The sequence below is a fragment of the Centrocercus urophasianus genome, unplaced genomic scaffold (genome assembly GCF_019232065.1).
Source record: "Centrocercus urophasianus isolate 14NV4802_14NV808 unplaced genomic scaffold, USGS_Curo_1.0 seq_15, whole genome shotgun sequence".
NCBI lineage: Eukaryota > Metazoa > Chordata > Aves > Galliformes > Phasianidae > Centrocercus > Centrocercus urophasianus.
This window is the reverse complement of record NW_024884697.1, coordinates 12,166,325-12,182,929: the sequence shown is the minus strand read 5'-3', so window position 1 is coordinate 12,182,929 and position 16,605 is coordinate 12,166,325. Positions and strand designations below refer to the sequence as shown.

The window sequence follows — 16,605 nt, the reverse complement described above, 5'->3', positions numbered from 1 at the left end:
CAAAAGCAAAATATTATTCATCAGCTCATTCATCTCTGTATACCCGGCCTGTACTTGTAATATGGCTACAAGATTCTCTTGCATGATGACAGTCTGAAAGGGATGAAAATTATTACCTGCCCAGCATTTCTTTTAAAATCCTATTAATCAGTCACGTCCAGACGAAATTTTGACTGTTATGTGTCCTTTCCAAGGTAAGTATGTCAATGTGGCTGAAAGCCTCTTCTCTTTAAAAAAAAATAAAAATCCCCTATCAATAACACACTGCTACTCCCCACAAGGAGAAATGGTGTGTCTACTTTTCTTGTTAAAACAAGACTGTACACAAACTGATGCAAATTTTCATTGCGCTGTTCACAAGAAAACCTAAAAGCTGAAGTATGAAATTCAGCACACATCATCACTTATGTCAGGTAAATACACTTCCTGACCTTAAACAGGATTACCCTAGATCTGTCACAATGAAAAGCTGTCAAGTGTGAGGAGGTTTGGAAGAGAGATGGTACAAACAGATAAGAGACTACAAGTGCTTAGTACAGACGTCTCACATTTTAGCAGCTTTTCAAATATTCAGCTTCATTAAATACATTTCACACTAAGCAAGGCTTTTTGAAGCTGCATGGAAGGCTTAACAAATACTTAATAAAAGAGCAGAGAAGAGTCTCTGAGATTAAAGGGATGTTGCCTTAATCAGTACACTCGACAGCTCTGTAAAGAGATCTGGCTACTCAAGATTTTCCTTGATCACAACGTTCCTTAAACAGGATTACTCTCTCCACAATAGTAAGCAATCCAGTTTTACTATATTGGTTCTTCTTTTAAAGTCTGTTAGGCAAATAATTATACCTTACCTACAATAAGATGATATGGGAATATTGATGTTTTAGAAGCTGATCATATTTTCTTAACTTGATGCATGCCCACTGGGACTATTTTATGAACTAGCATTAAAAGAAATGCAGAAGCCTAACCAAACAATAATTTTCATGTATAGTAAATTAAACAACAGTTAATAAATGAAAATTCAAGGCAACTTTGAAATCATCAATGTTGCATTCCAGACATGAATGCCCACAGCATCATTATGTCTAAGGCAAATAAATAAGCAAACAACAGACCCTACAAAATACCATATTCCCCAGAGAAGTACAATGCTATTATTGTTGTCTATCTATAATGTGCTCTAGCTTTCTGTAAAGAATAATTACCTCAATTGAACATATAATTACACAGAGTTGTTTTGACATGCTCCTTCCTAACCTACATAACCTGCTTTCACTTTGAAGAGCCTCAGCAGAGCACTCTAAGGGAAGACTTTGTAGCGTGGAAGACAGGGTACAGACACTGAAAAAGTTTCACAGAAGATGATGGGCCCAGACTCTTCCCTCCATAAGCAGCAAGTGGTATTATCAGCACCACTTTAAAGACCAGGCAGCTTGAAGCAACATCCATGAACAAGTAGTAGATCTAGAAACTGTATGTTTACAAATAGAAAAAGCCATCCTTGATGCAAATAACTAAGTAGTTCACACACATGCACACACACTCCCCACTGATCCACAGGAAATAATCTAATCCACAGCAAACAGCATTACATGTTTATACCAGAATAACAAACCAAACTCGACCACAAACAACTGCAAGCACCAGAACTACGGACCAGAAATGCTCCAAGGAAGAAAGGTGAACACACAAAACTCACCCACTGGTATCACACGCAAGTGGTACCGCTAAAAACTCTTTTCCTGAGGTAAAATAACTGATCTATTTCTTCTCCCCACAGTTTAGCTCTGTATGGAACAGGGCTAAGCTCAGCAACGCTTTCGAAATCATTAAAATAAAACCCACTACTCTGTATTCTCACATCAAATTGAATAGTTACATTATGTGTAAACTTCAAGAACACTGTAACCATACTCAAAGAGCACAGAAGGAGGGCAACCTGGACGTCCATCAAACATCTGTAACTTATCACCAAGTTACAAGCAACATTCTGCTGCTTTCAAATACTTTTATTAACAGAGCCATCTGAATCAATGCTTTTTTGCTCTTCCTACTTGATATCATCCATTGAAACTGGCCATTTTCACAGGTCTCATGGTAAACTATTCATACATAGAATTACTTTAGGCTTGACTGAACCACGTAATATCAACAAACACAAGAAGTACATTCAGCCATGCTGAATGAAAATTAACCAGAAATTAATGGATGCTTGCTCTCTAATTATGTACTGTAAATTACAATTATTAATAGCACACACTAAGTCACAGCCTAAACAGGATCAGAAGCGTAGGGCTTACTCTTTTTTGATACTTAAGATTAACCATATACTTTTTTTTCCTATTAACTGCATAGAACGGATTTAAGACTGATCAGGACTAAGGATTAAGTCAAACTCCAGCTCCTACATAAGATTCTGACCACCTCTATTCCTGCAAACGATCACAGTGTAACTACAAATCCTAAGAGATTACTTAAATAGCACGGACCATCAACTCCTGCTGTACTGTACATGAATTCAAACTGAACTTCACAGTGTCATCATACCACTTACATATAACAAATGTACTTGTTTTACTGTTAAAATAAACAGAAAACACATTCTAGAACTCTGAAAAAATACATAAATTTGTAATAACTAGCATTTCAGTCAAAACTTTTATAAAGTAAGTTCTGTTTTGCAAAAATGAAAGCAGGTAAAGCCAGAAATAATAGTGGTGCTCTAAATAAGTTATTAACATCTTTAACCGTCAAAAGCAGCTTGCTCATCTTGCACATACCCCCACACTTCAGAAACAGCATTTGGAAGTAAAACATCTGAAGTTACAGAACAGAGATCATCTCCTATGTTAGGACTTCTGTAATAGCTTCAAAGTAATCACCTGACAACCAAAAACATGCCACATTTTGGCAATAGCTGGATAGAGCTCCTGACAAGTTATATCAGTTGAGCTTTCCAATTCCATAAGTGGAGAGCAAATTTCACAAAACAAAGATAAGGTACTACAACAATAAAAAATTGTATTAATTTTTGTAGTTGACAAAAACACCAATACACATAGCCAACAAATGAGAGTTAGGATTCCTTCAGAATTATGCTATATTGTTTTAAAGCTCATTTAGTTATTTTATTTTTTATCAGAGTCAGGAACATTAGCAGCAGTAGAGTGGTTTTAAGACGTCAGTATTAGGATACAAGTCTACACTGCTAAGGAAGAAATGACAGAGCAATGAAGTCATTTTCCCCCAGAGAAAACAAACCCAGTAACCCCTCTCTTAACCCAGAAGAAACCTCAAACTTTCCCATCTATTTTTAGTAGCTCACTCAAAGTATTCTTATGATTATAAAAGCTACATTCATTTTTATAAAATCTTAAGGCTCAGACTGAATTTCTCCGCAGCAGTCAGAAAACAACAACAAAAAAACCCAACAGGGATGACAGCTTTTAACGAAACACTTGGAACATCAACTATTCTGATGTAACGTTGTTGTACATGATAAGAAATACAAGAACCTATAGTCTATAAGAAATAGATTCACTGAACCTTACATTCTGAATGCAGTCAATATTGCAGAGAACTGTGTACGCACCCTTAAGTCCACGCAATTGATAGTTATTTTACAACCTTTAGTGAAAAAAGTTTAAGTTTTACCCACCTGACATATTTTCCCTTTTCCTCCTCTGCAATAGCACTGCCCTTTCCTTATCCAAGTTCCTGAAATTAAAGAAATAACTTTTACTCCATGCTTTACATTTATGGATCCATACATCCAAGAATTAAAGCAGACTTCTTGTTTCCATTTTCCAGAGACCACAACAGAATAAACTGTATACGAACTGAGAGTTTAAATACTCATGAAAACGTAAATGTTGCTCTGCTTCATTCCACAGTAATGCAAAGTAAAGGGCAGCATTCACATCACTTGGAAAACATACCGAAAATGGAGGTAGCTCAGAAGAAAGATCGACTGTTGGCCCACGGATTACAAATAAGCAGGCATTAAACCATCTTCTTGCAGATCTAAATAATCATTATGATATAAGATCCTAAGATGACAGGGCTCAAACATTTTGTCAGAAGAAAAAAAATCATTTATTTGTAATTAAATGTGTTCTGAACACAGGTCTTTTATTCACTGTGCAACTGACAATCTGCAATGTAACTAAAGGAAGCATTTTATGCTGCATGTCACAGGGCAACAATCATTAGTCAGGTACCATCCACCTACCAACAAAACAAAATGCCTTCCTAGTAGTGTCTTATGACTTCTAGACTGAGAAAGAGGATAAAAGGTACCTATTTCAGAGCAAGAAACCTTTGAAGTGAGGACTGCAGCATTTTGGAATGATACCCAGAAATGTACTCAAAACGGATGGATCAGTTAAGAACCCGAAAGAGCTCCTGTAAAGAATCCCCCACATTTGACAGCAATGAAACAAAAGATAGAATGAGTTTTCTCAGGCTGACAGACAAAATCCAGGAGATGCTGCTATGGCAGTAAGTGTTTCAAGTGTTTATCACTGTCAGCTAGCGAGGTAAAACAACAATCAGGGAGCACATGGAAATGGATATCAGTATGATCATCTGCATCAGAAACATGCCTCCATCTATTCTGTTGTGTTTGTTGTTTTTTTTTTCCCTGAAATATTCTCCACTCCTTCTAACTATCTGGAGTTGAAAACCATTGAACTACTCACCTTGGTTGACAACGTTCACACAGATATATGTCAGGAATATGCTGCCTGTCAATTCCCATACAGTCAATGTGCTGCCAGACACTAAAAAACAAAACCCCAAACTTTTAGTTACTTTAAGGAAAATTTTAGAAACTTTGTGTGCACACATATCCTTTTTTTTCACCGTGATCTTAAAATAAGGTTAAAAGTAAGATTTAAAATAAGAGTAAAGGTTACCAGAATTAAGGACCACTGAAAACAAACAAGTTTGTTACACATGCAGCTGGCTGAACGAGGCTCAAATTAATGTTGTGACTAGCTGTAGATATTATTTCAGAAACACACAATGACTTCATAAATTAAGCAACATCAATTTGCTCATTGGAAGTCCCAAAGCTCAATTTTCCAGAATCCAGAAATCTATTAGCACCCACTCACATTAGTATGCCCAAGCAGGTACTTAAACATGAACACAGAAGTTTAAACATTTAACTTTGGCTTCCAAAATAAGAAACTGCTAGGTTTAAGAATTTCAGTAACTAGGGAAAGACTAAGTCAACTCTCATGAAGATGAAGAGTTCTTATCAGAAAGATGATGCATACAGAGGCTGATATTTGAGAGGTTTATGTCCAATCACCTTGTTTTCTTCAAGTTATTTGGTTTACACATACCTAATTTACCAAGATACTTCATTATTACTTGGTACATGCAGATTTTTCTTTGCCATAATAACAAACAACTTGGAAAAAGTACCAGACAGATACCTGTTTGAGAATAATAAAATCCTTCCTGGAGTAACAATACACAAATAAAGGCATGTTAAGACAGATAGGAATAAGGTGTGATAAACTCATTGGCCTTCATCAACTACTTTGCCTATTAGAAAGCCATACAATTTTCAAACAACGTTCTGATGAAGGAAATGTATTCTTTTCTATTAATCAACATAGTTAAATCACTATTTAATTGCACTTAATATTACAAAGCAGTTCTAAGTCATTTTTACCTTCTTGATGCATTTAATATTCATTACCTGCATTTGTCACAACAGATCATATATCCATCATCGTGTGTAAAGCCACAAATGCATCTGGTAATATCAGTTCCATAGCTTCCATCCTCTGATGTACTGATGGTAGTAGCACTGGAGGTTTCATCAAAGTTGGGAGTGGTAAATATGCCTACTTCATTCTTGCTTATAACTACTGATGGAGGAGGAGAAGCTGGAGGCGTTGGAGGAGGCCGAGCACCATAGTTATGGTCCTAGATTGGTTTTGAAAGGTAAGTTGTAAGTATTCACATGCTCTGATAGTTATTTAAGCCAAAGTAGAAGAATTAACTTCATAAAAAGCCTCTAAAGCTCTAAGCATTTGTAAATAACACTTCACAGTTTTGTTTTTGTCGTTGTCCATTCTTGGTTATGTACCTTCTCAGCTGTGAGGGTGGTGAGACTGGAACAGATTGCCCAGAAAGGCTGTAAATGCCCCCCTTCCTGGAAGCATTGAAGTCCAGGCTGGATGGGGCTGTGAGCAACCTGGTCTAGAGGGAGGTGTCCCTGCCTACAGCAGGTGGTTGGAACTGCATATCTTAAGCGTCCCTTCCAACCCAAACCATTCTATGAGTTTGTAGTTTACATAAAGTTAACTGTGTTCTGCGTTGAGTTTCCAATCAACCACCTTTAGTCAATTTACCCAGACCTCAATAAAATGCAAAACTGTAAGCAAGAATCAGCATTCTTCTATTTTAGAACAGCAGATTTTACATTATCTATGTACATACAATATCTAGTGAAACTTACTGCATAGGGCAAACCAATGTAGCTGTGTGAATGCGAGCTGCTGGTATACAACTGGTGCGGATAACTGTTCGATTTTTCAACTACCACAGGGCTAGCTTCTACAGATTCTGGTCTGCAAAATCAAATCAGAAGAAGAATAAATACAGTTACACTAATAAATGTAAATATCAAAGTGTGTAAGCTAACATAACACTAAGAAACTTCATGCGCTTGTTTCACAGCTGCTAAGTAATTACTTGCTCTTCCTGTTAAAAAGGAGCATACAAATAGGTAAAGGGTAAATCTGGGGGGAAAAAAAGAAAAAGGAAAAAACATTCAACTCTGTATTCGTTTATCCCTTCAGAGAAAACAACTTTCACTTAAAAAGAAAGCTTTCAGAGTTACAAAGAACTTATGCCTCTGTAGTTACAAAATCTTCCTTGAAGGAAAAAAGAAGTCCACATTAAATCACTTCACATAACCCACAAATTTGGCTTATGAAACAGAAAAGCATATTATGCAGTTTGTCAAGGATCTATTAAGCCGTAATAAAGGCTAAACAAAGGAGTTCAGCTTAATGACAAGAGAAGTAAGCAGCTATACACACAGAATTGCAAACCTATTGATACAGCTCCAGCACCAGCTGCGACGCTGCTCAATTGTGTAATGCCACCTGGCGGCTGCACCACTGCATCATTCTCAACATTTTCACAAACCAGCACCGAAGCAGAGCAGTACTCTTTTTACAGACAGAAACCTTAAGCAAGGCAAACTTATTTATTAAAAACGAAACAAAAAGCAGTTCCCGAATTACATTTAGCTAGAAAGAAAAAAATGAAAAAACTGCTAGATAACGCTTTGCAGTAAAAGGTTGTAACAGTCAACCCACTGCTTCCATGATCTAAACTACAACACAAGATGAGAAAGGAACACTAAAACAGGAGCCTCCGAGTCCAAGAAATTGCACCTTTCCTCAGCAGTTACATTTATGTCAGCATCCTGAAGCTTTTATTTTTTTTAACCCCCATGACCCAAATAGACAAGTACAAACTCCAAACGAATGCAGTTACCTAGCTGCATTAAGAATTTATTTTTCACATTGAAACAGAACAAAATATCTTTATCTAATGAACTGAAATGGCTTTTGACTCACAATACAAATCGAGGCTAATTTCTTCCCTACATTTAGCTTTGTTATGCATCAAATATATTTCCCATCACAAATAGTTCAGTAATTCCTTGAATCACTGTTTAAAATGAAGATGGTTGTTCTGAACACTGCTAATTCAAAAACCTGTGTACTTTTCTTCAGACTCTAAGATATTAAAGACAGGCTTTCTGTTGTTGTTCTGCCATGAGGTGACACTAGGCTGATGGAGGAGAACAGCAGCAATTCCCCCTTGTTGCTAACGTTTTTGTAAGAATATAATTATTCTTCCTGGAAACAATACAGAGCACTTTTCTATCTACTTGCAGATGTCCTACTAATATCTTAAGCAACCTGCTTCTTATTAGCTTTGCCCTATGTGATACTACTACGCAATAAAACAGGTTAAAAAGAAACACTTGTTAAAATTACCCATAGGTGAGAATGTTAGTTAATGAAGTCCAAAGAGGGAAAAAAATCTTCTGAAAAATACTAATGTTTCTCACAGTCACCAAGAAGGGTGGACGAAAGAGGAGGATATTCATCAGATTCATCAAACACGATACAGAAAAAAAGGACACCAGTTGGACAGACAAAGTTCTTCCAACAGATCTCCCTTTCCATTATGACTATCCATATTCTGATACGCAGTGCACCTATGCAGTAACTGCACACCATTAATGTCATCTAGGTAATCCTTCTGATGGTCTTGCCAATCTAAATGCCAGTGGATTAGAAGTTGACCTTTCATCCATGATGTCTAAAATAGAAATTCTCTTTTTTCCTCTCCAATTCAAGAGAGTCTCCATCACTGTATTGCTTTCGTTGTTATTCTTCACCACTTACTGAATTGGAAAAGCAAAACCATGGTTCCATGCCCACCACTATGGGTTCCAAGCTCCACCTCGATGGTTTTCTTGAGTATATGGAAAATAAAAGCCCCCATTTTCAGAGCAGGAGGGTTTACTCATACAGACTAGTGGGGAATTCGTCTACAGTTCATCCTTAAGCAGTGCTGTGATTGATTTAGGAGATTTTTCTTCACTGAAAATAAGTCCATCTTACCACGACCTAAATAGCAGCTGCTTCGACATGGGAGCACGCAATGAAACTATCAGAATGGAAATGTATGTCCTAAAAAGTGAGGTCACGTGTGTCATTAACTGACAACAAAACTAAAAAGGTACTCCTGCAAAATATAGAGCAAGAGAGTACACCCTACTCCTTAAATGTATTTCTACCTAAGCTAGAAAATTATAAACCACTGAAGAGTAAAGCCATTAAAGTTTAGATGAAAGCAGTTGTGGAAAGCAGAAGAATTAAAACATCTAAAAAGGAAATGCATTAGACAAACAAATGCAATCCATTATCTCCAACTATTCTAAGACCTGGAGAACACAGAATGCAGAGCCAAAACCCAAAAGCCCAACTTTCATTTGAGACTGAATGTGTATTGATTAGCAATTCACAACCGTGCCAAATATTCAGAATTAAAAACAAACAAACCAAAAACAACAGCAAGGAGTATTTAAAAAAAAAAAAAAAAAGAAGAAGTTTCTTCTGGGTTAAAAACATTCTTGTAACTCGAAAAAGAGTTAAGAAGTAACAATGTCTCTCAGATAACTTTCAACTCTGCAGATGAAGACTCTCCCGTTCTCATCATTCCCTAACGTTCATATTTAAAAGCACAGTGCAAACTGAAAAAAAATATTCTGCATGCTGCCAGCAGATGGCAGTAGTCAAAAATTAAATAACTGACACGAAACCAGACAGTTAAAATCAGACCTTACATTCACTCTATTAAGGGAATCAATTATAAGCCATTCTAAGCAATAGCAAATTCTTTAAAAAAGTTCCCCTTACTGCTTTCAAACACTGTTTCGTTTCTGACTGAGCAGAAATTACAAAAGAAGTGAAGGTGGATTCTGACCAACACTACAGATACGATCAACATCTGGGGGTATCAACTACCTTCATAGAATTCCAGGTATTCAAACAGAAAAGAATCTCAATAAAACGGAAGTTTCCACATCCTAAGGCTAAGCTACACACCTACATTCAAAAGCTTAGCTAACAGAAACTCCAAATGAAATCTCCTGCTTCCAAGTATGCTTCAGTATCAAACTGCCATTAGTTTAACTTATCTAATTTTTTGTAGAATTTGGGTTTGTTTTCCCTTTGCACCAGCTCACCTGAGTTACGTCTGGCTGAAGGTCAGCTAAGAGAAAGGAGTGCAATGTATTTTTTATAAGAAGAAGCCAACATTTTGTGTTTCAAGACACTTCATTTAGCCAAACTCATCTGATGGGCTTATAGCTACCTAGAGAACAAACAACTCATGACCATTTGTTCAACACAGCTTTCCCACTTGGGAAAGCGTCACAACTCACTATGACCACTATAAATACAATCTATACCCAACATATCTACTGAAAAAAAAACAACAAACAAACACAGAAAGTACATTTAAAGCAGATGGATGGTGACAGAAAAGGGTAAAAACTGTGGAAGTTGTTAGGTTAGGGATACTGTTTTGTGTCACATTTCTTTAGATAATGAAGTTGCTTTCATATCAAGATAAGCAGATCATGCAACTACATATTTCAGCCTATGCCAGAGATTACATTAATGAATCTAACTGCCACCAGTGACTTAACATCTGAAGAACACCAGTACCTAATCAGGTCTTCATGTCGCAGCACAAAGCAAATAACACAGTGAGCGATCATGTTTGTACTGACAATTGCATTTATTTACTCTAATTTCAGCATGGCTTGTTGCATCTGCGAGAAATGTCAGTAACCTCAGGGATGGAGACCTTCTCTTCTCTAAACATAGAAGAAATCCACACACACAAAATAACAGAAACTGTGAACAGTTCAATTACTGTTTACAATTACAGTTCAATTACAATTAGTAGAATTACTTAACACAGACTTATAGAGTTTTCTGCACCAAGGAAATTACTGTCCGTGATGTGAAATAGACATCAACAAAACAATTTTGAAAACTTGAATGCATCATTAAGTTTCAAAGTAAGAATTTTTGATTTCCTTTAGATAAATGGCACCAACTGCCTATGTTAGTGCAGTTAAGCTCACACAACTGGAAACAGAGAAAAGAAACGGGCATTTAAAAAGCTGTTTGAAAGTTTTTTTTTTAACTGCTTAACAAATTTTCTTTGAAGTTTGGAAGAAAAGACATTCCCTTCTTAAATGGAGTAAGATTACTAGGACAGCACATGTTCCAAAGCAAAGACTGTGTGTATGCTGCTTGTATCAATACCAGCCCAATACCAGACCAACCTCCACTCGGAGACTGAGTGCTTACTGCTGCTTTCTTGAAACAAAGTTCTTTACCAAAAGAAACTGTCCCCAGCATGGGAAATCAACACATATTTTAAATACTCGGGTTAAGGAAATACTGAGTTGTGAAATATTTTGTGTGAAAAGCAAGCCAGATAGTAACTGCATTTCTCAGTTTGCTAAGCAATAAAAAAACATACCTCTGTAGAACAGTCACCTTCGTTCCTTCACTCTCCTCAAAAAGGAAAAAATGGACTTAAGAATAGATTACTGCTTAGAGTTATTAAAAATCCAATATAACTATGGAAACTCCCAAGTCTTCTCCAACTAAACGCATTAAAGAAAATCCTCAGTAGGAAAAAAAAGAAAGCAACAGAAATCAGGAACTTAATTAGTAAATTAACATACTTACTCTGAGCCTGCAGCCATTTCCAAATAAGAAGTATCTGCTGTGTCAACCCCCAGTGGGATCACTATGCTCATGACGTTCGTTTCTGATAAATTCGATTACTACAGAGTCCTATGCATTGGTATCCAAAACACTGGGGCATGCCAGCCACAGTGCTCATTGCAAACATCTAAGTGCATCCACAAACCCTGTGAAAAAAAACAACACAAAACAAAGCCAGATTGAGCCAGATGATTTTAAAACAGACGACTCTATATCACATGTATATCTGACACAGTAATTTAGTGTTGCTTTATGCGAGCAAAAAATGGATAGAAAATTCAGTTTTCTTTTGATTTCAAATACACCAACGATGATCTTACGACTCAGAAATACTACAAACTGATGAAAATATAATCATTTAAATTGGTGATCACAAACATTCATTCTTTCATCATACTCCATGACATAACAAAGACTCGCTTCGAAGCAAACATGCTGGACATCAAGTACACCTCCTCACTGGTCCATTCTGTCAGAGCTTATTTGCTTTAACTTTCAATAGTAATCTTGTAACAATTTTTTTTGACCTGTTTCTCAGAAAGCATTCCTGACTTTTGCTAGGGACTTTTTTTAAAGTCAAACCTCCAACGCTTGCAATATAAACTAAATGCCATGAAAGAAAGCCAGAACTCCCATTCTGTACCTCTTAAAACCAAAATAATTATGATGATTACAAATAATTATATGAAATGGCATTTTCAATCTCATTTTTATGGATTACTGTCAGAAGACACACACAGCAAGGGGACTTTTTTCAGAAGTGATTTTCTTAAGTGGCAAACAAACAAAAAAAATCAGTAGTAGTTTTCAGTTGTAGAGGAAGGATTCATGCAAGTAAACAAAACCAACGCCAGTTGCTATGGCAGTTATTACTGGTCACCTGCTGCTATTACTGAGTAAGGGGGAAACCAGACAGAACAGAACACAGAAGAGCTGTGAACTAGCACCTCTACTCACAGGTTAGTAAACTAATGTGATTTCACATCCTGATGGAGACATGTAACCACGTAACTGAAGCAAAATGCCCTCATCTTCACTACTTGCATAATGAAGAATTGCAAAGTCCTTCCCACAGCAGAACTGCAAGAATCTAGATCACTCAGCATTGAAGCACATGCAGTAACAATACATACAATTCTTCCATCTGACATACACTTCAGCTAAGATGTAACACTACAAAAGCCCAACAATTCTGAGATCCAATATACTTTAACACGCTCCTCCTTGCCAAACACACTGCATCGCCAAGGAAAAACCAGCAAGCCTCGTGGAAAATGGTGCACTTGTAAAAAGGACTTCTCAGAAAAGCAATGCGGGCAAACTTGAATTTGCTTTTGTTGATCAAGTCAGCATCTCCAGAATGATGAAGGAGCATCTAAAATAACGAACGTCTGTAAGGGACAGACTGATAGAAAGTCTTCACCCAATACATTTGATCTCATTCCTGAAGCCTGACATCTCAACCTGCTTTTTAATGCCTAAACCTCCAATTCACTGCTCCTCAGGAAAGCAGCAGTCACATGTCAGTCCCAATGAGGGGACCTGATCCAGGTCTATAAATATCTAAGGTGTGGGGGCAGAATGGCGAGGCCAGACTCTTTTCAGTGGTGAGTGGAGACAGGACAAGGGGAAATGGCCGGAAACTGCAGCATAGGAAGTTCTGCACAAATGTGTGAAGGAACTTCTTTACAGTGAGGTGACGGAGCACTGGAACAGGCTGCCCAGGGAGGTGGTGGAGTCCCCTTTTCTGGAGATGTTCAAGACCTGCCTGGATGCCTACCTGTGCGACCTGCTGTAGGGAACCTGCTTTGGCAGGGGGGTTGGACTCAATGATCTCTGGAGGTCCCTTCCAACCCCTACAATTCTGTGATTCTGTGAGTCACCAAGTGCAATGGAGTAGAAAACAATCAGGCCAACCAGCTGTTGCTTGAGCAAAGCCTCTTGCTTTCTCCTGGTAAGAAAATGTTTGGGGTTTACTAAGTATCACAAACATCACACTGTATCACTAGCTACCATAAAATTCAGCATCAAAACAAACTGTTTTCACGAACAATCAGTGAGAAAAATTCGTAAACCAACAGCAGGTATAAAGAAATAGCAGGCATAAAAGAAACCCCAAATCCCTCTCACTATTTCAGTGAGTGTTCATAGTGTTGCCACAGTTTACTCGCAGGGTAGAAACCCTGCCCTACAGAAACCTCATTTACAACTTACACAAAACTTCAGTTTCCATTTAGTTCCCTTTATCAAAAGAAAACAAGTCTGAATTAATTACTACCCAAAAGGAAATTATCAACTTGTTTAATCCAGGTAAATCAGCTACCACACGTTAAGACACGCTGATCCACTGTTATCTTCAGTTGCACCTACACTAACAAATCCTTAGCATAATAGGGATTTTTACTTTACGCCTGTAATTAGAACACTCTAAAAAACAACTTCAGTATGCTACAAAGTACGTACATTTTATAGGGCAGGTAGTGACAGGACAAAGGGAAATGATTTTAAACTAGAAGAGGACAGATTTAGACTAGATATTAAGAGCAAATTATTCACTGTGAGGGTGGTGAAACACTGGAATGGGTTGCTCAGAAAAGCTGTGGCTGCCCCCTCCCTGGAAGCACTGAAGGCCAGGCTGGATGGGGCTGTGAGCAACCCGGTCTAGAGGGAGGCGTCCCTGCCTACAGCAGGGGTTGGAACTGCAAGATCTTAGAGGTCCCTTCCAACGCAAACTGTTCTGTGATTCATTCTATGTCCAAAAGACACAGAGGGCACCACAGTCTGGGATCAAGGTCTCACCTACAGTGAGGTTTCTCAAACTCAATATAGCTTTCGGTGATGGTGGTCATTTTTTATTTTTTATTTTTTAATGAATTTTCTAAGAACAAAAACAAAAACCACAAAAAAAAAAAAAAAAAAAAAAAAGAAACCAAAAAAAAAAACCCCAACTCACTAGAGATACAATCATAAAAACTATCCAACAATTAACAACACTGATGACAGATTTCAGATGAAGGAAAATTATGTTCTGCCATGTCACAATGAGAAGTACTATCATGACATTAAAATATCTCCAGTATTTTTCACAAATTATATATGGACTACAAAATTTGGACAGTTCAGAACAGACAATCTAATCATCAGGGTGGTCATTTTTCCTTACCCATCCTAAAAGTCATTGCTTATCCTGTTAAGCTCAATACTTTAAATAAATCATAAAACACTATCTGGTATTGTAACACAGCACTTTTCAATTTCAGCATTTATTTCAAGTCCTTACTCTGCCAGAATCCTGGAAATCTGGCACCCATGGCTATCTAAAGAAATTGACATAGGTGCTTTTTACTGAAGGTGCTTTTTACTTTATTGGCATCACTGAAAGAATCTTGGTAATTTCTCCAGGTCACCATTTTCCTCAATACTACCACATCAGTACAGCTTCACTGTGTGAAAAACACCCTATTTGAGAAAATTCTGCATTTATTTAGCTGTAGCTAATCAGCTTGCCTTACCCCAGTAATATGACTATCATAAAAAAGATGAATGTTTTTATTTAATCTGGTTAAAACATCTAACTTGTGCATGGTCCACCTCTTGCAAAAAAAAGCCCACACTTTTCCATTTTCACTTAATCGCAGTGCTTTACAGTTTCTACAGCAATTCTTCTCCCTAGAGAGCATAAATGACTTTGCTGATTTAATTGCCTTATCAAATAAAAGATACTTGAAAATTCACCACTGCTTCTCACGACTTACTTTGCTCACGATGCCAGAACCAGCATTTTTAAATGAATGGTGCTCTAGCAGAGGAAGCGTAAGAACACAATACATTCCAGATTATTTCATCTGTGTGGCTTCATACAAAGAACATCATTTATGCATTAAACAACAGAAAATAAGTTACACATTATCCCTGAGGTATTGCACTTACACAATATTATTCTGTGGCTTAATGAAGACCACATGTTTCCTTTCTGCTTTGTCCTTCTAAGATCAATTATGTGACAGAAGATGAAAATAGTTTTCATTGGTACATGGAGGAGGAGAGAAAAAACACAACCGCAAGTACAGAGGGTCTGACTCTTCAGTCACAAGTTAAAGGGGTCATCTCCTAAAGTTACACCAATATTTTTGGACCTAATTCTACAAGATTCAAATACCCAAAACAAAGCACAGTTCTGATCAGGTGTTGGCTGAAGGGAACTACAGGCCTCCTTTATCAGCATGTCTTCTCACCCCTTCCCCTTTCATTTGTTTCTTGGGGAACCACCAAAAGCTACACTGAATAGCTTCAGGAAACAAGCAGTTGACAGATCACCCTCACAAAGTGCACTTGAAAATTAAGAACTTGAAATCTAGCCAAACTGTTCCGATGACACCAGCAAGGTTTCACAATCGGCTATCAGCCAGCTATCAATCATCCTTTAAACATAGAGTCCAGACAATTTCTTCCATGGTGTTTTCTATGTAGGCTTTGTATTTTAGGTGCTGTTGTTTTGGTTTTTGTTCTTAACATACTTCATACATCCATATATTTTTATATGTAAACTCTTTCAACATCATATAAACATTTTTCAAGCCAAAGGAAACCAGGCAATACTTGCTGTACTTGGAAAGGTACAATTCATACTGGTATCAGCTACTTGAGCCAGCAGTGTACTCCTGCAGCTCAGAAGGCCAACAATGTCCTGGGGTCCATCAGAAGAGGGGTGGCCAGGAGGGACAAGGAGGTGACTGTCCATCTCTACTCTGCCCTCAAGAGGCCCCATCTGGAATACCGTGAACAGGTCTGGAGCCCCCAGTACAGGAAAGACATGGAGCTGTTGGACAGGATCCAGAGGAGGGCCACCTCCTCTGTGAAGGGGGAGCTGGGCTTGTTCATCTTGGAGAAGGCTACAAGGAGAACTCAAGGAAGCCTTCCAGTATTGAAAAGGTGATTTTTCAAAGGAGAGGAATCAACTTTCTACTTGGGTAGGTATTGATAGGACAAGGGGGAATGGTTTCAAGCTCAAGGATGGAAGGTTTAAACGGGGTTTAAGAGGGAAGTTCTTCGCAGAGAGTGTGGTGAGGTACCGGAACAGGCTGCCCAGAGAGGCTGTGGATGTGCCATCCCTGGAGGTACTCAAGGCCAAGTTGGGTGGAGCTCAGAACAACCTGGTCTAATACCAGATCTGGATGTTGGTGGCCCTGCCTGTGGCAGGAGGGCTCGAACCTGATGATCCTTAGGGTGCCCCTCCAGCCCC

At 37.9% G+C, this 16,605-nt stretch overlaps 1 protein-coding gene across 2 annotated transcripts in view; it reads right to left on the bottom strand.

Annotated features, from left to right (window-relative positions):
- KMT2E (lysine methyltransferase 2E (inactive)) overlaps positions 1-16,605 on the bottom strand; it is a 54,491-nt gene that overhangs the window by 24,715 nt on the left and 13,171 nt on the right. For both annotated transcript variants that reach the window (XM_042815431.1, XM_042815432.1), the window contains 5 exons: positions 11,325-11,509; positions 6,482-6,593; positions 5,717-5,946; positions 4,704-4,784; positions 3,662-3,720 (listed from right to left, as the gene is read on the bottom strand). In XM_042815431.1, the coding sequence (XP_042671365.1) occupies positions 3,662-3,720; positions 4,704-4,784; positions 5,717-5,946; positions 6,482-6,593; positions 11,325-11,395 (553 nt within the window). In that variant the 5' untranslated portion in view covers positions 11,396-11,509. The remainder of the gene's footprint in view (positions 1-3,661; positions 3,721-4,703; positions 4,785-5,716; positions 5,947-6,481; positions 6,594-11,324; positions 11,510-16,605) is intronic.